Below are 22,010 nucleotides of genomic sequence, written 5' to 3'. Positions count from 1 at the left end.
ATGCATAATCTTTGGGGGTCGTCCTTGACTCCCCGCTTTGGCTCATCATCCACATCTAGTACCTCCGGAAATCTCCCTGGAGCTCTACCTTCAAAACGTATCCAGAGTCCACTCACTTCTCCCCTCTCTTTTGCCACTACCTGGTCCCACATCATGGCTCACCTGAATCATTCCGGCTTCCCTGATTGGTGAAACCACAGCCGCCCATAACAGCCACCAGGGGGCGCCCGTTAGCACCTGAGTCAGGTTTCCTTTACCCACAGCCCTCAGGGCTACCACCTCCCTTGGGTAAAAGTCCAAGTCTTCCCCAAGGCTCACGAGGCCCTGTATGACCTGCCCGGTCCCCTTCCTGCTCTCCCCTCCTCCCTCGCTCATTCTGCTCCAACACCGGCCTCCTGGCCGCGGTTGCTCCGATAAGCTTGATGCAGTCCTGCCCCTGGGCCTTTGTCCGTACTGTGCCCTCTGCCTGGAATGCCTTTCCACCAGATGTCTGCTCAGCGTTGTTTCCTCCTTCAGAACTGCTCAAATCCCACCTTTCCCATAGGACTACATGGACCACTCCCTTTCCCCAGCCTGCTACTCTGTTCAATCGTAAAGGAAATCAGTCCTGAATATTCATTGGAAGGACTGATGTTGAAGCTGAAACTCCAATACTTTGGCCACCTGATTCGAAGAACTGACTCATTTGAAAAGACCCTGATGCTGGGAAAGATTGAAGGCAGGAGGAGAAGGGGACACAACTGAGAGACTGAGCTTCCTACTCCGTTCTACTCCCCCCACCCCATAGCACTTTTCACCTTGTACTGTGATATCTCACTTACTGATTTCCTGTTGTCTGTCCGCATGTAGACACTACCTCCACCAGGGTGAGGATATTTGCTTTGTTCAGGAGCCCACCCTACTTTTGGCAGTGGAGGAGAGGCATGGAGAGATCCCTGGGGGTGAGGGGGTCTCAAGCCTCTGTGTCTGCAGGGCCAGGTGGCTGAGCTAGGGAGAGAAGTGGGCTGGGAGAAGTGGGAGGTGACCTAAGAAGGCTATCCCCTGCTCAGGGGGACGCTTGGTAATTGCCTTATTGTGGACAGCCTGGAAATTGTAGTTTCTTGCGACACTTCCCCCCATTTTTTTTTTTTTCTGGCCGCACCCCGCAGCCATTTGGGATCTTAGTTCCCTGACCAGGGATTAAACCCATGCCTCTGCATTGAGAGCGCAGTCTTAACCACTAGACCGCCAGGGAAGTCCTCCCACAATTTTTTAAACGGGCAACAAGCATATTTACACCATTTGAAAAACTAGTACTGAAACAAAACTTGTGGTCAGATACATATAGACGCATGTTCACAGTAGCACAATTCACCATAGACAAAAACCAGAAACCACTGAAATGTCCATCATCTGGTAACTGGATAAAATACTTTGTGGCATGGCCTTGATATTCAGTAGGTGCTCAAATATTAGGTAGATCAATGAATGAATCGGAACAGGTCTCCTCTGGTGGACCTGGAGATTTAACTGCCCCAAGTGTCCAGGTGGGAGAAATGAAGCACTTACTACGAGTCAACCGGGGCGGAGTTGAGTTTCAGAGCCTAAACTGGGTAACTCAGGTGCGGTTGAGATGCATTTGCAGAACTCGAGTAGACCAGCAGAGGGCGCCTTAGGAAGACAAGCTAATAAAACGCAAATTGAATGCAAATAAGCCGTAGCGGGTCAGTGAGGGGCTTTTTTTTTTTTTTTTGATCAGGCGCGCCTCGGACAGCCCTGGCGCCGCAGGGGCCTGGGGTTCAAGATGGCGCTGCTGCCGCTAGAGGACCCGCCGGAGGCGACGGCGAGGCACTCTGAGGCCTCAGACAGGGCAGCCTGTGTCCTCTATCCCTCTCTTGGGGGCCATCTGTCTCAGACCAGGAGCCTGCGATCCGTCTCGGTCCCGCGGGAGCAGGCATTTCTGATCAGGCGCACTTCGGGCAGCCGCTCCCGGGGTCCCTTGCGGCAGCATCCCGGGGGCCTCCGGGGACCTCGGAGCAAGATGGCGGCGGCGGCGGGGTCCGTGAGGCGCGGGCAGCGGCGACCGCGGCGCCAGTGAGGGGGCCCGGGGGCCCGGCGGCTCCGGGCCGGGGCGCCGCCGCGGGACGGACCATGCTACGTTCCACCGGCTTCTTCCGGGCCATCGACTGCCCCTACTGGGCTGGGGCCCCCGGGGGACCCTGCCGGCGGCCCTACTGCCACTTCCGGCACCGCGGGGCCCGGGGCCCGGGCGCGCCCGGCGAAGGTGGAGCGGTGTCCCCCGCAGCAGGTAATGTCTACCTGCCCGCTCCGAGTTCGGTTCCCCGTCGCGGGTTGGACATCAGCGCCCGGGCTTCCCCGGTTTCCCGTTCCCCGCCATCTCTCCCTGTATACTCGTGAGCGACGTTCCTCCAAGCCGGGGTCACCCACCCCAGAGCCCAGTGCCTGTCTCGGGTCCTCTGAGCCTGCGTTTTCGCGAGTGTAAAACCTAAACAATGAGAGGACCTGCCCTCCTAGAGGTGTCGCGAGCGTGAAGCGCGTGGGGGTCGGGTAAAGAGCGCGGCCAGCACTGGTCAACAGGCTCGGGACTCCTGCCGGGGGAACCGTTCCCGCCCCCTCCCCGGCCCGGGGTGTTGGGTGCAGCCGTTGTTTACTTCCGCGCTCGTTCCCCCGCCGCACCTCTGCTCGTGGCCGCCCCTGTTGACAACAGCGGAGTCGAGAGGGTCTTGTTTAGGAGCTCTCCGACTGGGTGTCGAGCCCCGTGTGTCACGCTAGGGTCAGGGAGGGAGTCAAACCTGATTGATTGCGTGTGTGTGTGTGTGTGTGTTGGGATGGGGGGCAGACTTCCGAGAGGACGTTCAGAGGCTGTGCGTGTCTCTGCGTGGTGATTGTCAATGTCACAGAGTTCAGGTGAGAGCTGCCAGGAGGCAGGTACTGTTTCTCTTAGGAGGTGTGGGCCTTGAACAGAGACATGAAGAACGGGGGCAAAAAGAGGGGCGTCACAAGGAAAGGTCCACGGGGAGGATGTGTGTCGTTCCTTTCAGGGGAGTTCAGGCTCCGGTTGTGGCCCCTGTTCTCGGGGACTGGCTCCCTCTTTCCATCAGACCCAGATTTCCTTGTTAAGTATTCTCTCTTTGTGCTTAAGACACAGATCTTCATCTCAGAGCTTTTTTACTTGAGAAGCACCCTTACTCGTATGAAGTCATAGGCCTGTTTCTCCCACCCCCCCTAAAAAAAGGAGGGGGAGGTAGAATTGTCTCAGATTTCCACCCTAAATTTTGCTTGGCCCATTGGCCTTGCATCAGCTGCCCAGATGCCATCATTCAAGGTCAGGCTCCACACCTGGGTGGGACACCGGCCTGGCTCTTGGGAACCTTCCCTCAAGGAAGGAAGATAGCTGTGCCCACAGGTGCCTGAGTTTCAGGCCTGAGTGTGGGACGCTCCTTGGTGGTCACCCTGTCCCGGTGCACTTTCTCGCTGCATCTTTTGACATGCTGGTGCAGTCCGCATGGTGTTCTGTAGATAGCCCCTGATGTTTAGGGGATGGACAAACGGCACAGGCCGGCTCCCTCAGACCCTGGGCAGCGACTCGTCTGCAGGCCCACAGGTTGACTTCCAGCTGTCTGAGAGCGCTGATTTATCTCTTCGTGTATTCTTCCTAGTTTATTGGTCTCTTGATGTCTTCCTCCATCACAAATGGCCAGTTTCCCAAAGTGTCATTTTTGAGAACCCATTGGTGATGTGGTCCTGTCTGCTTCACTTTCCCGCAGGAAAAAGTGCAGCTGCCTACCCCTGACCCCAGTGTCTGCATTTTCCTTTTGCAGGTGAGAAAAAGCAGTCCTCTTCTCCTCTGCGGGGTGGGGGTGGGTCTCTTCCTGCAGCTCAGCCTCCGTCTTGCTGTGGGGCCTCTCTGATGCTGTTTCCTCCTCTGTGGCGTGCTCAGGTGTGCCTCCCCCCCCACCCCCTGCCCCTGCACCTTTCAGCTCCCCCTTGCTCTGGACTTTTACAGGCACACTTCCTGTGGGGCTTGCAGAGGCTGCAGCACAGGCCAGACTTTGTCTGAGTCCCCGTGAGCAGACTGACATGGCCCAAGAGCAGATGCTTGGCCAGGGTGGGCTGAGCAGGGGTACAGATGGTACTGACTGCCTGCAGGCGGGATGTAGGGGTTCCAGCACCTCCGGCCTTGGTCTGCCGGCCCCCTGAGGCCCATGTAGGGCCCATTCCAGTCTTTCTGGCCCTTAGATCCGCCCTCCTGTGCTCCAGGGTCCCCACCCCCATGCTCCGCTGGGGTTGCCCAGTTACTGCCATGCACCCTGAGGCATGCTCTTTATTCACGACCCTTAACCGGTGGGAGGGACAATTGTCCCGATTTTACAGACAAGGAGACGGGCCCAGAGAGGGGAAGCCATGCACCTGTGTACACATGGTCGGTAAGTGCACCTCATGGGGTCAGATCAGTGTGGTCAGGCCCTTGCCGCCTCACTTCCTGCTGCTGGGCACCTGGGTGCCCGTCACGTGCGGGCTCCGTGCTGTGTCCCGAGGCTGAGAGGCAGCAGTGAGACGCGGGGAAGGGCCTCACCCATCCTGCAGGAGGGCCTGAGCACTGAAATCTCCCGAAGACTGGCCGGAGGAAGCCCTGGCTCGTGCTGGAAGGCAGGGTGGCCCCAGCTGGTGGTGGTGGCAGCTCCCCTGGGTCTCACATGGGGGACCCTTGTGAGGTCCCTGGGGGACCCTTGTGGTCTGGTGTTCTGAGCGCAAGCCTTGCTTCTTAAGGGAAGCTAAGGGCCAGGAGTCAGGTGGGAAGGGAGGGTGCAGCCAGAGAAGTGCGTGCTTCCGAAGGGGCAGTAGCCCTTCGCTGCCTTCCCTATGGGCTGGGGGCCAGCAGGATTCACGAGGGCATGACTCCCCACTGCCCTGATGGCCGTGCTCAGAGACAGAAGCAAAGTGTTCCTCTGGTGCTTTCTCTTCCTGAGTGAGCCATACACACCCTTTCCTCCCTTTGCTGGGAGAGAAAGCCCAGCAGAGAGCAGTGTCGCCTGTGTATCTGAAGGTCTGGCTGGGTACTTGACGACCCCTAGGGCTTCCCTAGCTTGCTGCCAGGTGTGGTCTTGGGTCAGGCTTGTCAAGGGCCTCAGACTTCGTCAGGAGAGGGTGGAGCCAAGAATAATACCAGAAACTGGTAGGGGGCCGTGGGGGGGCACATCCTGGGCTCTGTGCAGGGTGGAGCAGCCTCCCTGGCCTCACCTCTTTGATGCCAGGTGCCCCCAGACTTCACCCAGTGTTCCCTGGGGGCAGGAGCACCCTGGAAAAGACCTCTGGTCATCAGTCTCACCTCCCCACCACTCCTGGGGAGCTGTGTGCACAAGTGTAGCTCAGCCAAGGGAGCTGGGCACCAGGCTCAGGGGACCCAGGCTTGCCACCTCCCAGGGGAGGAGCCTGCACTGCCATCCAGTGGGTGGTTCCATTGTTCTTGACTTTTCTGTGAAGAGGGAGTGGAGGAAAGGTGCTGCGGGTTTTCAGAGCAGCATGAATCCCTTTCTTACGCCAGGACGAGGGCGGTCTAGATTCAGTGGGTTGTGCAGCCCTTGTCTTCAGAGGCAGTGTCCCATCCCAGCTAAGTCATCTCTGTTCAGAGTGCTTTTTTGGGGACTCAGAGTAATGTTCATTTTAAACACACAGGAAAACGCTGGAAAGTCAAAGGAGATGGGTCGTGTATGTGGCGACGCCCCCAGTCCTGCATCAACAGGCTTGCTGTGCCTCCTCCCAGCCTGGGACGTGGTCTGTCCTTCCTGTGCTTGTAACCCTGCTCTTCTTGGGAGCTGGGTCTTTCTCTCGAGGTTGCAGAAACCCCAGCGAGATGCGAGGCCTGCCCCGTGCTTCTGGTTCCCACACCTGGTGGCCCCTCTTGAAGCACCTGGGGAGCTTTCTAGACTGGCCTTCTTGCCCAGATCCAGGCTTGGGCCATTTGAATAAGGATATACCTGCCTCCAGAGCTGTTTTTTTTTTTTTTTTTTTTTTTGCATTTTTAGGGTTCTCTGCTTAGTGTCAGCAAAGCAGTGTCTCGCCTGGAGTTCATGCTGAACCTTCCCGGGGACACACCTGTGGTTGTCAGGAAGTAGGGGGCTCCTGGCACCGGCGGGGTGGGGGAAGGGGTGTCCGGGGACGCCGTTCAGCGCGTCACAGTGCCCGGGCCGGCTCCCTTTCCCTGCACACATGTGGCCTTGTCCCGCTCCAAGTGTCCGTGCTGCCAAGCGAGATGGAGGAGCCTGCACCGTGTCCCAGCCCTGGCCTGCTTTTGTATTTGAGGATGGGCTGAGCCAGCCAGCTTTGGCCTGCTGAGAGAGCACCACCCTGAGAATTGTCACACCAGCCCTCCCAGCTCCTCCGGGATCCAAGGTGAGAGGCAGAGCAGCCCAAGCTCCAGGGTTGGATCGGCGAGGACAGCACAGCAGCCTGGAGAGCTCGGGGGTTATGCGGGATGCTTGAGTGCACCCCATCCCCAGAGCATCCGGCAGAGGGGAGGCACAAGCGCCATGGCAGACTTGCAGCCCTGCAGGTGGAGTAGCGCCTCAGGTGAAGGTGTTGGAGCAGCATCCTCCATGGTGTGAGGAGCCTAGCCTCCCATTGCTCAGTGTCACCACCTCTGCCTTGGCCACCCCTTCTGCAAGGTGGGGTCATGATGTAGGCCCCTCAACAAGCAGTGCACCTCTCCCATCTCACCCAGCTGTCTGCGCAGTATCCTTGCCCTGCCGTCCTCCTGCCCTGGCGCCTCCCTCAGAATCCCCTTGACCAGAGCATTGCACTTGAACAGTGGTTGCTCAGGAACTTGGTTTGTTGGTGTTGAAGCCATCCCTGTGTGGAAGGTCGACTTCTGTCAGTATGATCTGACTCCCAGCAAAAACTGTGCCTGTCGTTTTAGGGTGATGGTTCCATGGCTGAGGCTTTCTGTGAAGGCTGACCCCTCCCTGAGGAGTCTGCACAGGTGGCAGGCAGGGTTGGAAGCCCAGAAAAGTGTAGGGAGCAGGACGGGTGGCTGGCAGACCTGAGCACTCTTTGGGGGGGGGGGGGGGGGTGGCGGGGCCCTTGGCCATCTTAGCTGTGAGCTTGGCCAGACACACACAGGCATGGTCCACCCAGCCTCTGCGTCAACTGTGAAATCCGGAGCTGGCTCTGGCACCCTCCCAGGGCTCTTCAGGTCTGAATTCAGTACTCATCTGTAGACCACCTGGGGGGGCTCTGGGAGGGAAGGAGTGTCTAGCAGCACATATCTGGGACAGAATCCAGGAGAGCAAGCCTTTGGCACCTGTGGTTGCAACAAGTCGGGCGAGTATTCCCAGGCAAGCAGTTGCTGAGCTGGGTTTTGAGGAATGAATAGGAGTTTGCCTGGGGCTTGGAAGCTAATAGTCTTCCTCTCTCTGCCTTTGAGGCTTCTGCCGCCTGGGCAGCTTCCTGTCGAAGGAGTGGGCCTCGGTGCTCTCCTTTGACTGGTTCTTTTGTCCTACTCATCTCTCATGTGGCAGGGATGGTGCCTGTCCCTTCCTGGCCCCCTGACCTGCCCCCTTGGGTTGTGACCATCCCCCTGGGGTGAAGGAGTCCCCACTGTTGTCTAACCAGGGCACAAAGTAGGGAGTGGCACTGCCACATGCATATCGTCTGTTGATGGGGGCAGAGGAATAAAGGGAAGGTAGGGTGGTGGAGAGTCCTTCGGACCGTAGAGGATCAGGCGGCACTAGGTCTTATTGTCTGGGGAGGGGAGCCAGGGTTTTGGGGTATGGCCCTGCCCCAGTCCCAGCCTCTTCTGTGAGGGGGTCACAGCAGGCAGGATGGGCGTGAGGATTAAAGAGGAAGGCCTCAGAGTTAGAGTTGATTGTGTTGAAGCCCGTGCCTCACAGTGGGGGCTTCCTGCCCACTTGTCTACTCATTAACTGCACTTGCAGCTGGAGCTTGCGGGCCGGGTGTCTGCGGAGTGTTTCCTCAACTGAGGGTGGTAGGGGGAGCAGAGGGCAGGGCTCAGAGGGATTGGGGCAGCTGCCGCCCCACACTGTCCTTCCACCCGAAGTGGGCTCTGGGCGATCTGTTCCCTGAGCACCGTGGCCATGAGTGTCTGCTCCTGGCTGGAGGTGGGACAGCCTGCTTGGGCTCTGCCATGCTGGATGCCTGGTCACCTGGAACTGGTGACCAGGGCGTGTTGGGACCAGGTCACAGGGAGAGCGGCCCCGGGGTGCCAAAACCAGGAGGGGGCTGGCGCACAAAAACCAGGCCCGGGGACAGCCCAGGAGCTTCCCAGGGTGTCTCTTCAGTGATGGCCCCGCTTGGCAGCCCAATTCTTGCCCTGGGTCTGGGGCAGGAACTTCTCCTGAGAGTGTAACCCCAGTAGCCAGGCCTTCCAGGAGCTTTCCCAGTCAGCTTGAGAGTCGACCCCTTGCTGAAAAACAGCCAATTAGTCTTGTTTACCAAAGGCATTCTTCCCTGGTACAAACCCCAAAGGAGCGCCCGTTGGCTTCCAGCCAGATTAATTCCCTAGTAACGGGAAGGTGCTTCTGTGGCGCCACAGCACCTCTCCACCTTTTGAGGGTCACCTGTTGCTTGGCAAAGGTTTTCTTGGGAAGTTTCTCCAGTTCCTCCTGGTCCCCTGAGGGCTGGTACCTTGAGGCAGGGTGGGGTGGGGGCTAGGTAGCATCGCAAATGCCTTCTCCATCTACCTGCCTCCCCCAGAGGCCTCCAGAAGCTTCAGCAGGAGCATGGGGGTCGAACTCTGGGCCCCACACACTCATTTCTGAGCCGCAGGGGCTGTGGCTGAGCCCCGGCAGCTGTGTGCTTAATGTGCCTAGACCTGCAGCCTTGTGTCACCTCAGGGACACTGAGGCTTAGAGGGGAGGGTCTTGACCTAGACCCTCTGCCCCTCTCCTAGAGCTGTTTCTTTTTTTTTTTTTTTTTTTTTTCAATTTAGCCTGTTGGGATGTGGAGAGGGAGCCTCCCTGGTACTGAAACATCCCACCTTGGCAGGGCTCTGGGATGCCCAGATCTTGGGGGCTGGGCCTGGCCAGGGGCTTACTCCCTGGCAGAGTCTGAGTTGGACCCTGGAGGCTGCAGGAAGTGGAGGGGGTACTGCCCTCAAGAAGCCCCCTGACGCTAGTGCAGGCCCTCATCAGAGGGCAGGAGCTCCTCTCCCCATCAGGGCGCCCAGTGGGCCCCCTGGGGCCTTGGCAACCTGCCGCCCTCTTGTGGCCTGGCCCTTTGGGTACCTCCTTCCTCTCCTTGCTTCCCAAGTGCAGGCTTGTTTGTGATGGGATTCCTGTCACTTCATGACGTGCAGAGGTCTGAACTCTGGCATGAGAAGGGCATGAGGCACTCTGGTGGGTTTCTGTGTTGCTGGGGTACCTTGCTGCCTGTTCCATTAGAACCTCCATCCATTAGAACCCTACTCCCTCCAGGGGGAGGGACATTTCCCCTAGATGAGCCCTGCTACTGGGAGCCATCTCAGCCTCAGGAAGGGAGGTCAGGGAGTGAGGGGGGTTGGGGCTGGAGGCCCCCGCAAGACTTGCAGGACCCACCCCATCCGTTGCTGGACATGCCCCGTCAGTGCCCCCCAGCTTGTGTTCTAGGCCGTCCACTCTGCTGGGCAGCCAAGACTTCGAGGGGAGGGGAGCGCGCTGGCTTTTCTGTTCACATGGGCCGCAAGTAGCTGGGGTGGGTCTGTGGTAGTGCCTGTGGACCCGCTGTGGGTTAGGGTCAGCTGCAGGGAGGGCCCTGGATCCTGCCCTTGGGGGCTTCTGGACCTCTGGATGGTCCTTTCATCTTGAACCTCTTCTGGGGCAGAGGGGCAAGTGGCTGTGTGTTCTGACCAGTCACCAGCACCCCGTACTGCTGTGGCCTGTGCGACTCGGTTTTACCATTCTGTCTATAATCTGCAGGCTGGGTGTGTCTGTGGTGGTCTGAAGCACAGATACACACGTCCTTTCAAGTGTCACTTGAGAAATAGGTTCCAGGGTAAAAGCCGGACAGTAGGTCTGTGATGGAACCTGCACCCCTGGCCCCCTGGTCCTCCAGCAGCCCAGCTACCCACCCTTGTCCTGCAGTAGCGCCAGTTGTCCTGTGCGTCCTCTCTCAGGGGTATATGCATTTCCTGGGGCTTTTGCAGCAAGAGCCCCCCTCACCAGGTACCTTAGAAGAGCACAGGGTTTCCTCTGGCAGTTCTGGAGGTCAGAGGCCCAGTTTGGGGGCACAGCTGGTTCCATCCCGAGGCTCCTGGAGCATGGCCAAGCACAGGGCATCAAAACAAGTCACTTTTTCTTCAGAGTTTCACAGACTTGTGTCTGGGAGACACTCTAACCAGGAACCATTTTAAATTCCGAAACAGTTGAATCTAGTGTGTTACTCCCTTCTGGGAGCATTAGGCTTTACCTGCTCACATCTTACGGAGAAGCTTTGCACCTTTGTCCATAAGGGAGTCTCCTGTGAGGTCCCTGCCAGCTTGGGTGGTGTTGGGCTGCTCCTGTGTAATGTACCCTGGAGGCAGGTCAGTAACAGCAGCTGCTTGCCCGCCAGCTGCCCCACCACTCCTGATGCAGACATGAGTGTGTCCCATGCCCGCCCTGCCATCCACCCCACTGTGCTTCCCCAGTGTCATGCGTTGTCTGAATATCTTACACTTTGGCATCGTTCGGGGGACAGCGTGCCTCGCTTCCCCTGTGAAGTTTGCCGTGTTGTCCTGCGTACACCCCAGCTGCCACCTCCTCACAGTCGACACTTCAGGACTTTGCATGTTCTCACTGGTATATGCACCACTGGTGGACTTCTCTGTGGGCAAGAAAGCGTGTGGGAGGACAGAGCCTAAAGGCGCAGTCACCAGGCAGGGCTGTGCGTGTCCGCCTGCTGCTCTGGGTGGACTATGTCAGGCCACCTTCTGTTCCCTGCCCCCGAGTCAGACGGCTCTGCGCACTGTGCCTTTGGCCCTGGCTGGCTGGCTGGCGGGCCTTCTGCCAGTGTCCTCCTGCCTCCCTGGCTTCAGGGAGCTGCGTGGTATGGCTTCAGCGTGGGCTGAGCCATGTGGGAAGCCCACCCTTGCCCAGCTCTGCAGACCTCACCATCCATGTTCCAGGTCAGGAAGACCCCAGGCCCTGTACCCCACACCCTACTTGGTGGTAGGACCTGCACGGACCCTCCAGGTTCCTTGACTTGCTGCCAGAGTTTCTGTGCGGCCAGCCATAGGCCTGGCCCTGGCAGATTCTGGAAGGCCGGTCCTCTGCTCTTCCCTGCTGGCCCCAAGGGTCAAGGCCTGGCATTAGGCACTGGCTGGTCACCAGCTCCGGTGGCCACTGCTGCACCAGCCTGCTCATGGCTGTTTCTCCTGTTTGTTTCAGGGCTTGGTTATGACCCGTACAACCCTGAGCTGCCCAAGCCCCCTGCACAGAGGGAGAATGGCGCCCTGTGCAGAGGCATTGATTCCCGCTCAGATATCCTGGAGCTGGAGCTGGTCAACCAGGCCATTGAGGCTGTGCGCTCTGAGGTGGAGCTGGAGCAGAGGCGCTACCAGGAGCTCCTGGAGACGGCCCGGGAGTGTGGTTCGGCCGAGGCCCCTGTCCTGGCACCCCATGGCCCTGCTGCCTGCCCCGCCACCAGCCTGGACGGGGACGCCTTCCCACTATCCTTTGATTACAACCCCAGTAGCCATGGCCTTTTGAGCCCTGATGCCAGCTATCAGCCCACCCCACTAGCTGCCACCGCTGAGCCTGGCTGCAAGTACTCGCTAGCCTCACCAGACCGGGCTCAGGGCCATGGTGGAGGGGGTGGCAGTGCCCTGGAGTATGTCCCCAAGGCCGTGGGCCAGCCCCGGCGGTATGGCCGCCCCATCTCCAGCAGCAAGTACGTGGTGGACAACTCGAAGCCGTCTACAGACCTGGAGTATGACCCCTTGTCCAACTTCTCTGCCCGCCTGCTTAGCAGGGCCAGCACCAAGGACGAGAGGGCCCCCAAGCGGCCCAGGTGCTCCCGTGGCAGCGAGCCCTACACACCTGCACCCAAGAAGCCCTGTGACCCCTTTGGCAGCTGCGACGCCAGGTTTTCGGACTCTGACGATGACGCTGCTGTCGCTCCAGGTGACAAACCCGTCACCACCAGCCCCTCAAGAGCTCAAGGGGGCACTGAGAGCAAGGCCCCAGGGAAGCCAGGCTCCAGGGAGGGCCCCGAGCTGGAGGAGGGTGGCCTTCGGGAGACCAAGGAGATGGCGGTGCAGTGTGACGTGGAGGATCTCGGGCCACCGCCTCGGAGCCCAAGCAGGCCACCCCTGGCTAAGCCTAGCTCACCAGCCAGGGCTGTGCCAGAGCGCAGCAGCCCCAGGGAGGGGAGGCCTAAGAAAAAAAGTGGGGTGCCACCTGCTGCCAACCACAAGGACAGCGTCCGGAAGACAGATAAGGGTAAGGATGGTGCACGAGGGAGGCCAACTGAGAAGCCTGCTGCAGACAGGAGGGGCCCGCAGGCTGGCAGCCCCCGGCACAAGGCAGAGCGGCCCCACGGGACCAAGAAAAAGCCATCTTCAGCCACTCCGGTGGCCAGCTCAGGGAAAGGCCGACCTGAACGGCCAGGACCGCTGCCGAGCCCCGCACTAGGGGCAGCCCGCCAACCACCAGATAGGATGGCTGGGAAGACCCTGTCAGGGAAGCTGGCAGAGAGGAAGGCCCGCTCGCTGGACGAGGGCGCCCCCCGGGACGCCCCCAAGCTGCCCAGGCGGGCCCTGAGCCATGCCGAGCTCTTCGGGGATGAGAGTGAGGATGAGGACCCGCGGCCCGAGGCGCCGGCCACCCGGCCTCCCGCTCCCCCCAGCCTCAGCTCCAGCTCGGACTCGGACTCAGACTCGGACTCCAGCCTGGGCCTGTCAGCTGCGCGGGGGCCGCCCAAGCGCCTCAAGGCCTCCCCGCCTCCCTGCTCCTCGTCGTCTTCCTCAGGGGCGGGCTCTGATGTGGACTACTCGGCCCTGGAGAAGGAGGTTGACTTTGACTCCGACCCCATGGAGGAGTGCCTGCGCATCTTCAACGAGTCAACAACTGTCAAGACTGAGGACAAGGGCCGCCTGGCCCGGCAGGTGAGGGCAGGCCAGCCGGGCGCACCTCCCCGACTCCCTTGTGACCAGAGGCCCAGCACCCAGTGGAGACGGCTTTCTCAGCGTCAGCCTGTCAGCTCATTCAGAATTCAGACCCCTCGATGGCTACCCCTTCCCCCGCTCCTGATCCTGCTTCTCCCCTGTCTCTCTCACCTCTTCCGGATTCCTTGCAGACCCCTTTCCCCTCTTTTCCCCTCTCCTCCCTCTCAGACCCCCAAACTCAGCCACCTCCACCTTTCTGGTTTCCTGCTGCAGTGTCCCCACCTCACCACCAGAGGGAGCTTTGCTCTGAATGGAGCTGGCACAGCCAGTCCCACAGGCAACGTGCAGCTGCTGGGGGATCCCTAGTGGGACCCTGGCCCCACTCTCTGATCCCCCCTCTTTAGTGCCCCATCCTGTTCCTGGCCCTCTGCTTTCCCCATTTCCTTCCTTCCCACAATTGTGAACCTGCACCAGTCCCTGTGCTGGGTGGGCGGGAGTGTGGGCTGGGTGGTCTGCAGAACTCACCCTTTGGGGGCTCTGAGAGGTGGGCCCAGGTGCCAAGTCTGTCCTCACCTGGAGGCAGGGCCTGTGTGTGTTCGGGGGGGAGGTGAGAACCCTGAAACCCCCTCTACAGCCGGGCAGCCAGTTAGTGTCTTCCCACCTGCTCCTGTCTCAAGCCTGGGGTGTACCCCAGGCCAGGACGAGCGAGAGGAACTGTGGCTGGTGTGGGGTGGGCTCGCTGAGGGACAAATCTGTGTCTCAGCCCCCCAAAGAGGAGAAGACCTCAGACAAGGGGCATTCAGGCCTGACCACACTGTTTCCCGGGCAGAAGAGGAGGATTTCTCACCTCTCCAAGCAAGGCAAGGAGGTAAGTGTCTGCCTCTGGGTCCTGGGGGAATGGTCACCCATCTACAGAGGCAGGGCCTCCCCACGCTCCCTTGCTCTGGGGGCCTCTGGCTCTGCCCGTGTCCTGCAGAGCCATTTTTGGGGCCCACATCCGATCATCAGGGTGTGCTGAGTGCTGGGGGCAGAGTGTGGAGCGTGGTGACCAGGTAAGGGCAGCCCTCCGGCAGGGTCACACTGCCCAGCTCGAGTTCAGAGGTGGGCTCTGATCCTGGGCAAGTGCTGCCACATCTCTGAGTCTAGGGTTCTTCCCTTGTAGTGTACAGACACGATCAGTTGTCAGTCACCGTGGGGCTGATAGTGAGCTAGCACTTGGAAGGCTGGGGCAGAAGACAGAAGTAGAGGTGATCCACTCACCAGTCCATCTGCACCCCGCTGGGAATTCTGAAAGTACTTTTCAGAGAGGATTGGATCGAGCAGGATATACTCTAGCGGGTGGGTGGGAACACACAGCCTGTGCCTAAAGAAGGGCTGAAGGGACTGGGCGCGCAGAAGCTAGCAGGGCGGGGCTGGGCGGGGCAGGGGAGAGTGGAGCGTCATGTTGAATTTGAGTGCTGAAGCGCCAAGCTGGTTCCTGCCTGGGTATGAGCACACTTGGGAGGAAACCAGCTGGTTCTCTTCAGGCAGTCAGCAGACTCAGATGAAGGCCAGCTGCTTCCCTCCAGGGCACCTGCCTGCCCAGGCGAAGGTCCCTGGGCTGGCCTGCCCCATCCCGCAGTGCTGCCCCTGTCCTGATGCCCTGGAAGGCCTCCTCTGGATACCTCTGATCCAGAGCGTCCTGGGCTTGGAATTCTTCACCCAGGCGGAGCCCACGAGGAGAAGCCCTGCGCCCCCTGCTCGGCCCCCGACCGCCCAGGAGGTGTGCTACCGACGGGCCCAGCAGGCGCAGAGGGAGTCAGCTGGCTGGCTCCAGGCCGCCCAGCAGCTGGCTGAGAAGCCGAGCTCTGTCCACATCTCGGCCCCAGGAGAGAAGCGGAGGATCGCCCATGTCCCCAACCCCCTCCTGGCTGCAGGTGGGTCCGAAAGGCTGGGGAATGCTGCCACCAGCAGGGAGAGCCCCGGCCTGGCTCCTGCTCTGCCGGGGGCTGTGGCCTTGAGCAGTGCTGGCTGGATGTCTGTGCTTACCTGTGAAGCAGCCCCGATGCTAGTGGGAGGTGCTTGGCTGGGCTACCCTGGGGAGTCCGAGGGTGGCTTCCTCCCTTCCCTGTCTGTCCCCAGACCCAGAGTGACTCTCCACTCCTCCCCTGCCAGCCTGGTCTAGGAGGCTCCTACCTAGGTGTGGCACCTCACAGGGTGTTACTGAGGGGGTGGCTCTGGAGGCCCTCAACCCTCCAGTCAAACCAGTGGATCTGGGGTAGAGATTGGGGCTGGGTTTCCTCCCCTCCCACCCTGAGGCCGCTGTCCTCTTACTTGGGCTTTTCTGAAAGCTGGGTTACACCCCAACAGTCTGACAAGCGTGGGGCTTAGGCATGCAAAGGGAGCAGGGCTATGCAGCCCCTGGAGGCTCATCCAGATGCAGAGAATTCAGCTTCCCTGGGTGGGAGTCCCTGCTATCTGACCACCTCCCTGGGTGTCCTTGCTGCTGCTTCCAATACCCCTCCAAGAGCCAGCCTCAAGGAAACGGCTCCAGGTGTCTGAAGGCTTCTTAGGTTTCCTGGTGCTAGAGCCTCCCAGAGGAGAAGCCCTTGGCGTTCCTGGCCCTCCCCTCAAGGTGTCTGAGCCCGAGCTCCCAGCAGCCATGCAGTCCATCTCCAGCAGGGCACGAGGGGACAGGAAGGGAGACAGCCCTGGACCGTGGCCCTGAGGCGCACGTTCAGAAGCCTAACCTTACTCTGAGCTGTCTGGTCATCTCCGATGACAGGACAGTTCTGTGGCAGTGTCACTGCCTGCACTCTGGCAGCAGGGCGGTTCCCCCAAGCCTCAGGGGGACTCCCCTGCCGACGCCTCCTACTCTCCGTGACCCTGAAAGCATCACTGAGAAGTGTGCATCCTTAGAGATGAGGCTGGTGGGGAGCTCACCTCCCTCGTGGCTGAGCCTGGTGTGGGCAGGCTTGGGTCACCACTCTGTCCGCGCCTTGGTGGTCTCACTCTGTCCCCATGCCCCTTCCCCACCCTTACTGCCAGCTGCTGCTCCGCCTGGGGCCCTTGGAGACAGCCCTGCTGGCGGCCCCCTCCTCTGTCTGGTTTGTGACCTCATCAAAGGGAGTGGCAGAACACTGGGGCAGCTGCAGGCAGCCGGCTGGTCACAATGAGTGGGCTGGGGGCGACCCGCATGCTCTGGTGCTCAGCCTGGGAGCTAGGGCCTTTCGTCCCTCACACTTCCATGCCTTGGAGTCGGGGGCCGGAACATGTGGCAGAGGCTCCCTGCACCCCCCACCACTCACCGCACCACACCGGCGGTGACCTTGCCTGAGCCGGCCTCCGAAGCCCCATTTTTGCCCCCGCCCCCTCGATGGACTTACCCGAAAGCCTATAGAGCCTGATGTCATTCTACAGCCCTCGGGCCCGACCCCGGCCCCTCCCCCTGTGCTCCCAGATGCATGTCCTGCTGGCGCTCCACGGCCGCGGCCGCCTGGTGCTTTGTAGCTCGGTGATGGGCGTGCTCTCCTCCTGTTCTCACGGCCCCTGTGCCCCTGCAGCCCCTACAGGCGCCAAGAGGACCCTCTCGGCCAGCAGCAGCCAGCCCCACAGCGGCCCTGAGCCAGGCAGCCAGCCCCTGAAGACGCGCACATTGTCGGGCATGGCGTCCAAGACCACCACCACCATGGCCCCCAAGCGTGTGGCGCACAGCCCATCCTTACAGGTGAGCCCTCGGTACTGCCTGCTGTCTCCCTTTAACTGAGTCGACCCTGAGCTGGGTCAGGCCAGGGTCAGGTGGGAGCAAGTGTGCCACCCTCTGCTGGTTTCTGTTCCTCTAGAGTTTAAAGAAGCCCATTATCCCAAAAGAGTTCGGGGGCAAAGTCCCCACTGTCATCCGCCAGCGGTATCTCAACCTGTTTATTGAAGAGTGCCTCAAATTTTGCTCTTCTAACCAGGAAGCCATAGAGAAGGTGCGTGGTGAGGGTGGGAGAGTGGGGGCATGGTGGGAGGCAGGGCCGGGTGGGGTTGAGTCCATGTCCTCCCACAGGCGCTCAACGAGGAGAAGGTAGCCTACGACCGCAGCCCCAGCAAGAACATCTACCTGAACGTGGCTGTGAACACCCTCAAGAAGCTGCGCGGCCTGGGCCCAGGTGCCGGAGCAGGTCTCAACAGTAAGTCACGTGCAGAAGACCCAGGCCTCGGCCTTCAGCAGCCCCCCTCCCGTCAGGAGGCTGTCAGACAGAGGCTCTGCTGTCCCCGGTTGTCTGGCTCCTGTGGAGGATGATGTTGGCCCTGCGCCCTCAAAAGAGCCTCCTCTCACTGTTAACCGTCCTCCTCAGTGAACTGTGGGGCTGTTGCTAATGGGGGGCCTCTTCAAAAGCTTGAGGCAGGAGGGTGCTTCTTAAGCTTCTTACAGAATGCATTGGCGCCTTCTGCACTTCCGTCTGCCATGGGCTGGCCCCCCTTCCTCCCATGTGGAGCTCTTGCCCTTCCCTTCTGAGTGGTGAAGACCCCAGGGAGGGGGAGGGGCTTCCGGGCAGCCTACTGGTCCCCAAAGAGTTAAGGTCATAGGAGGTCAAGCTGTTCCCTTCTTTGGGGGAGCAGGGCACTTGGAAGGACTCAGGCTGAACTGTGTTCACTACCCTCTTGTAGAAACCAGTGGCCGGAGGGTGGTGTCTCATGAAGTGGTGCTGGGGGGCAAGTTGGCTGCCAGGACCAGCTTTTCGCTCAGCCGCCCTAGCAGCCCCCGTGTGGAGGATCTGAAAGGTGAGCCTGGCTCCTGCAGGGCTGCCCCGGAAGCTCTCAGCCCCCTTTGCCAGGGCCCTGGTGTGGCCCCAGTGTGGCTGCAGGCTGACTGCCTCTCCCGTGTCCCCAGGGGCTGCCCTATACAGCCGCCTCAAGGAGTACCTGCTCACAGAGGGCCAGCTGAAGGAGAATGGCTACCCCTTCCCGCACCCTGAGAAGCCTGGCGGCGCCATCATCTTCACAGCCGAAGAGAAGAAACCCAAGGACTGTGAGTACCCTGCACCACCGCCCTGGGGTGCGGGGGCTGGGGAGGGGTCCATCTGGGGATGGAGTGTTAGAGCCAACGGGTGTGGACACAGAGTTCTGGGCCAGGCAGGCTGGCCTGATGCACACCACCCCACCTGGTAGCCTCCTGCAGGATCTGCTGCCGCTGCGGCGCTGAGTACCTCGTGTCCTCCTCTGGCCGCTGCATGCGCGAGGAGGAGTGTTACTACCACTGGGGGCGGCTCCGCCGGAACCGAGGTGAGACCCCTGCCGGGCTGGGCTGTGCTGGCTACTTGCTCTGATTGTTTGTAACTTTTTTTTTTGACTGTGGGTTTTTATGGAAAAGATAATCCAAAGGCCTTCCTGTGACAGCATTCATAAAAGGAAGGTCTCTCGTCCCACCCACTGGGTGCCCTTTCCACCCCTGTTGCCTTTGAAGAATAGGGGCAGTTTGGTCCAAGGGAACCAAGGCTTCATCCTGTCTTGTGGCTGCTTGCTTCCTTTTGTAGCCAGTGTGGCCATTTCCCACTCATGGGCACATACAAGCCTCCTTAAGTTCTGCCCGCTGGCTGCCCTAGACGCTCTCTGGGTGAGCAAGCCTCCCTGGGGCCACACCAAGCTCGTCCGCACTGCTTAATGAGGAGAACTGGTCCTGGGTGAGGGTGGGAGGGGGTCTACCAGGGGTCTTGGCCCCTCACGCCCTGGTTGGGCCTGGTGCCCCCCTAGGGAAGGGGGCTGGGAAGCCCCTGACCACCAGGCAGACCGGGTGTGGTGGACTGGGCCGGGGCATCGGGTGGACCTGCTTGACCGCATCTGTTTGTAGTGGCCGGTGGCTGGGAGACTCAGTACACATGCTGCTCAGCTGCCATAGGCTCTACTGGCTGTCAGGTCGCCAAGGTAAGTGTCCTGGGTCATTCCTTGTCCTGGGGAGTGCTGGCCCCAAGCCTCCCTTTTCCCGTCCTTGATTTTCCCGCCTGGTGTGGGGACCTTGGGTAAAGGACTGCTGCCAGCACAGCCCAGCCCCTGAGTCCAGCCTTGCCTTTCCGAGCCCACCACCTGATTTTCCCTTCCTCCTACCCCAAGCAACACGTGCAGGATGGCCGGAAGGAAAACTTAGAAGGGTTTGTGAAGACTTTTGAGAAAGAGCTTTCAGGAGATGCGCATCCAGGAGTCTATGCCCTCGACTGTGAGATGGTGAGTGGGCCTGGCTGCCCTGGACTTCCTCATCCCTCGGGGGGCTTTCTGCCCAGGAGGGAGAGGCTTCCCAGTCCCTCTTGCAGAACCTCGGGCCTGCGCCGGCATCAGAAGAGGGTGTCTGGCAGTGAGTCCACCTCCCTGCCGAGCTCACGTTACAGCCTGGCCAGCACCTGAGTCTGAGGGCCTGGTGCACAACACAGCCCCTGGCTCAGCTCTGGTGTGGGGAGGGCGGGCACCCATGTTCTTCTCTCCCTCTGACCCCCCAGAGAAGCCCCTGGGAAGCTCTCTGGCATGGGTTCCGTATCTAAAAGCGGGGCCTCAGTTGCCACCTGTGGGGCTCAGGGACCCTGGGCTGTGGAGCAGGAAGGGCTGTCAGGACCCTCCGTCTGAGGCGTGTCCCCCGGCCCCACAGTCCTACACCACGTACGGCCTGGAGCTGACGCGCGTCACGGTGGTGGACACGGACCTCCAGGTTGTATACGACACCTTTGTCAGGCCAGACAACGAGATTGTTGACTATAACACTAGGTGCGCGCCCTCTGCCCATTCCCCATTACGGCCCAACCCCTGCCTGCAGCCCAGTCCCCGCCTGGCCCCAGGTTGGGGCCTCCCAGCTCCGTAACGCCTCTGTCCTCCCGCCCAGGTTTTCAGGAGTGACGGAGGCTGACCTTGCAGACACGAGCATCTCTCTCCGGGATGTCCAGGCCGTGTTGCTGAGCATGTTCAGCTCAGACACCGTCCTCATTGGTCACAGTCTGGAGAGCGACCTGCTGGCCTTGAAGGTATCCTGTTCCCTCCATCCTGATTCCCGGAACGTTCCCAGAAGGCAGCTAGGGCCCATTGTTCTCAGTCCAGGGAGGGAGCAGTGGAGTCTGAGGCCAGGCCCCGGCGTGCACTCTGGGACCCTCCCTGACCGTCCGCCCACTTGCTTGCAGGTCATCCACAGCACCGTGGTGGACACGTCCGTGTTATTCCCGCATCGCCTGGGCCTCCCCTACAAGCGCTCCCTGCGGAATCTCATGGCCGACTACCTCAGACAGATCATCCAGGACAATGGTGAGTGCTGGGGCACGGGCACATGGGGGCCTTGAGGGCTATGGGGGCCGCAGGCTCCCGGCCCTGACACACCTGTTTGCTTGCAGTGGATGGGCACAGCTCCAGCGAGGATGCCAGTGCCTGCATGCACCTGGTGATCTGGAAGATCCGAGAAGACTCCAAGACCAAGCGGTGACCGCCGCCTGCCCGCCCACCCGCCTCTCCCACAGCCCCGGCCCGTCCTCTACCCCAGGCCTCTTCCAAAACAGTGCAATAAATCTCGAGAGCTAACCCTGTCCACGTCACCGAGACACAGAAAACCGAGAGAACCAGATGAGCCGGCGGCAGAGAGCCCAGCACCGAGACCGACCCCGGAGCCCTGAGCCCCTCTGCACCCCTGCTCATCCCTGCCGCTGCCCCTGACCTCTGTCCTCTGAGACTGCTGCTGACTCCACGGGCAGGGCCGGCCTGCCATCCCCACAGGCCCTGCTGGTGCCCCTTCTTGTGGGTGGAGGGTGCGGGGGTGGCAGGCTTAAGGGTTTGTTTGTGACAGGGGTTTGTCTTTTTATTTTGTATTGTTATTTTTATTATTTTGAATTTAAACCTGATGACTTGACAGTTGTCTTCCCCACCCGGAGGAGCAAGAGCCCGGTGCTGCCTTCCCTCCTGGGGGTGGGGGGTGGAGCTGGGAGCGCAGCCGGCACCCCAAAGGCCACCAGGACCTGGGAGTTCCACCTAGCCTGGGCCTGGACAGTGGGATCTGGCCTCCCCAGCTTACCTGGACCCTGGGGCTTCTGGGAACCAATCCAGCCCCTCCATCAGCCCCCCAGGCCTCGCCTTCTGGACACCCTAGGGCCTACTGGCCTCTGGACACTGTCTTCCCGCCAGAGCCCTGCCCTCCCCTGGGGGCTGTCTGTAAAGCCCCACAGCCCCCTTCCAAGACTCCCTCCCCCCCCAGGCAGGGGCAGAATAAACGTTTGTATGGATTTTAGAGCCTCTGGCATCTGGTGTGTTCTTGCTGCCAGGTGTGGCTTCCATGCACAGTGGGGGTCACTGTCACCCCTAGTTGGGGGGTGGGGGGTCAGGACCTTGCTCTCCCTCGTGGACCCAGGGCCCCATGCTTCCAGACCCTTCCCAGTGCTGGTGATTACAGCCAGCAGCCAAGAGTCAGGCCCCTGCCACTAGCCACTGACGATCCTGACCCTCTGGGACCCATTATGACCCATATTCTAGTGACCTATTGACTACCCCCCCTCGCTTTTTTTGAACAAGGAGTGGTTTTCTAAATACAGGATGCAAGCATGTCTCCAAAGGACATTGCTGTGTGGGTTCCATCCCTCTTCCCCTCCCCAGAGCATGAGTACCCCAGGGAGGCCTTGGGCAACTGGGGAAGGGGCTTCAAGATGCAGGGGAGGGGCTCAGGTTGGGAGTGAGAGGAAAGCTTTCAGCTTGCCAAAACTGCTGGTCCACAGAGGCCGAAGAGCCTTTGCAAACCAGATTCTGCCTACTTGGGAAACTGCTGTCCCTTCTGTCACCATGTGGGGAGGGCCAGTGCTGAGTACCCAATGCCCTCTGCATAGGTGCACGCTTGGTGGTGGTGTCTCCTGGAGGCTGTTGGAGCAATTTGTCCAAGTCCCTCCCCAGGGTGTTTCTCAGTAAGCCCTGGATAGGGATGGAAGAGCGGGATACTGCTCGATGTTCAAGGCTC

The 22,010-nt window shown here is 60.4% G+C and overlaps 1 protein-coding gene and 1 long non-coding RNA gene across 4 annotated transcripts; one reads left to right on the top strand and one right to left on the bottom strand.

Annotated features, from left to right (window-relative positions):
* The first annotated feature begins 1,782 nt into the window (after window positions 1-1,782).
* REXO1 (RNA exonuclease 1 homolog) lies at window positions 1,783-21,293 on the top strand. 2 transcript variants are annotated; one of them, XM_020870194.2, is made up of 16 exons: window positions 1,783-2,287; window positions 11,361-13,078; window positions 13,842-13,946; window positions 14,784-14,994; window positions 16,621-16,784; window positions 16,900-17,031; window positions 17,109-17,232; window positions 17,714-17,827; window positions 17,937-18,074; window positions 18,215-18,328; window positions 18,894-18,967; window positions 19,154-19,264; window positions 19,680-19,795; window positions 19,911-20,049; window positions 20,203-20,323; window positions 20,410-21,293. In XM_020870194.2, the coding sequence occupies exons 1-16, from the start codon at window positions 2,131-2,133 to the stop codon at window positions 20,496-20,498; spliced, it is 3,627 nt and encodes a 1,208-aa protein (XP_020725853.2). In that variant the 5' UTR covers window positions 1,783-2,130; the 3' UTR covers window positions 20,499-21,293. The 2 variants fall into 2 exon arrangements, with proteins under 2 accessions (XP_020725853.2, XP_020725861.2); XM_020870202.2 differs by lacking the exon at window positions 1,783-2,287 and adding an exon at window positions 2,693-2,907.
* On the bottom strand, window positions 7,069-16,141 carry LOC110122669 (uncharacterized). Of its 2 annotated transcripts, none has more exons than XR_002309303.2 (3): window positions 16,001-16,141; window positions 10,402-10,797; window positions 7,069-10,245 (listed from the first exon to the last, which is right to left on the bottom strand). It is a non-coding gene; the product is annotated as an uncharacterized lncRNA (long non-coding RNA). The 2 variants fall into 2 exon arrangements; XR_002309302.2 differs by having other exon boundaries at window positions 7,069-10,506; window positions 10,648-10,797.
* Window positions 21,294-22,010: the final 717 nt, after the last annotated feature.

Source organism: Odocoileus virginianus, chromosome 3 (genome assembly GCF_023699985.2).
Source record: "Odocoileus virginianus isolate 20LAN1187 ecotype Illinois chromosome 3, Ovbor_1.2, whole genome shotgun sequence".
NCBI classification, from domain to species: Eukaryota; Metazoa; Chordata; class Mammalia; order Artiodactyla; family Cervidae; genus Odocoileus; species Odocoileus virginianus.
This window is presented reverse-complemented; position numbering and strand designations above follow the sequence as displayed.

Coding starts and splice junctions, on each gene's coding strand:
- REXO1 (XM_020870194.2), top strand. CDS start 2,131: ATGCTACGTTCCACCGGCTTCTTCCGGGCCATCGACTGCCCCTACTGG. Junction 17,233..17,713: donor TGCCGGAGCAGGTCTCAACA/GTAAGTCACGTG, acceptor ACCCTCTTGTAG/AAACCAGTGGCCGGAGGGTG. Junction 20,050..20,202: donor GCGACCTGCTGGCCTTGAAG/GTATCCTGTTCC, acceptor ACTTGCTTGCAG/GTCATCCACAGCACCGTGGT.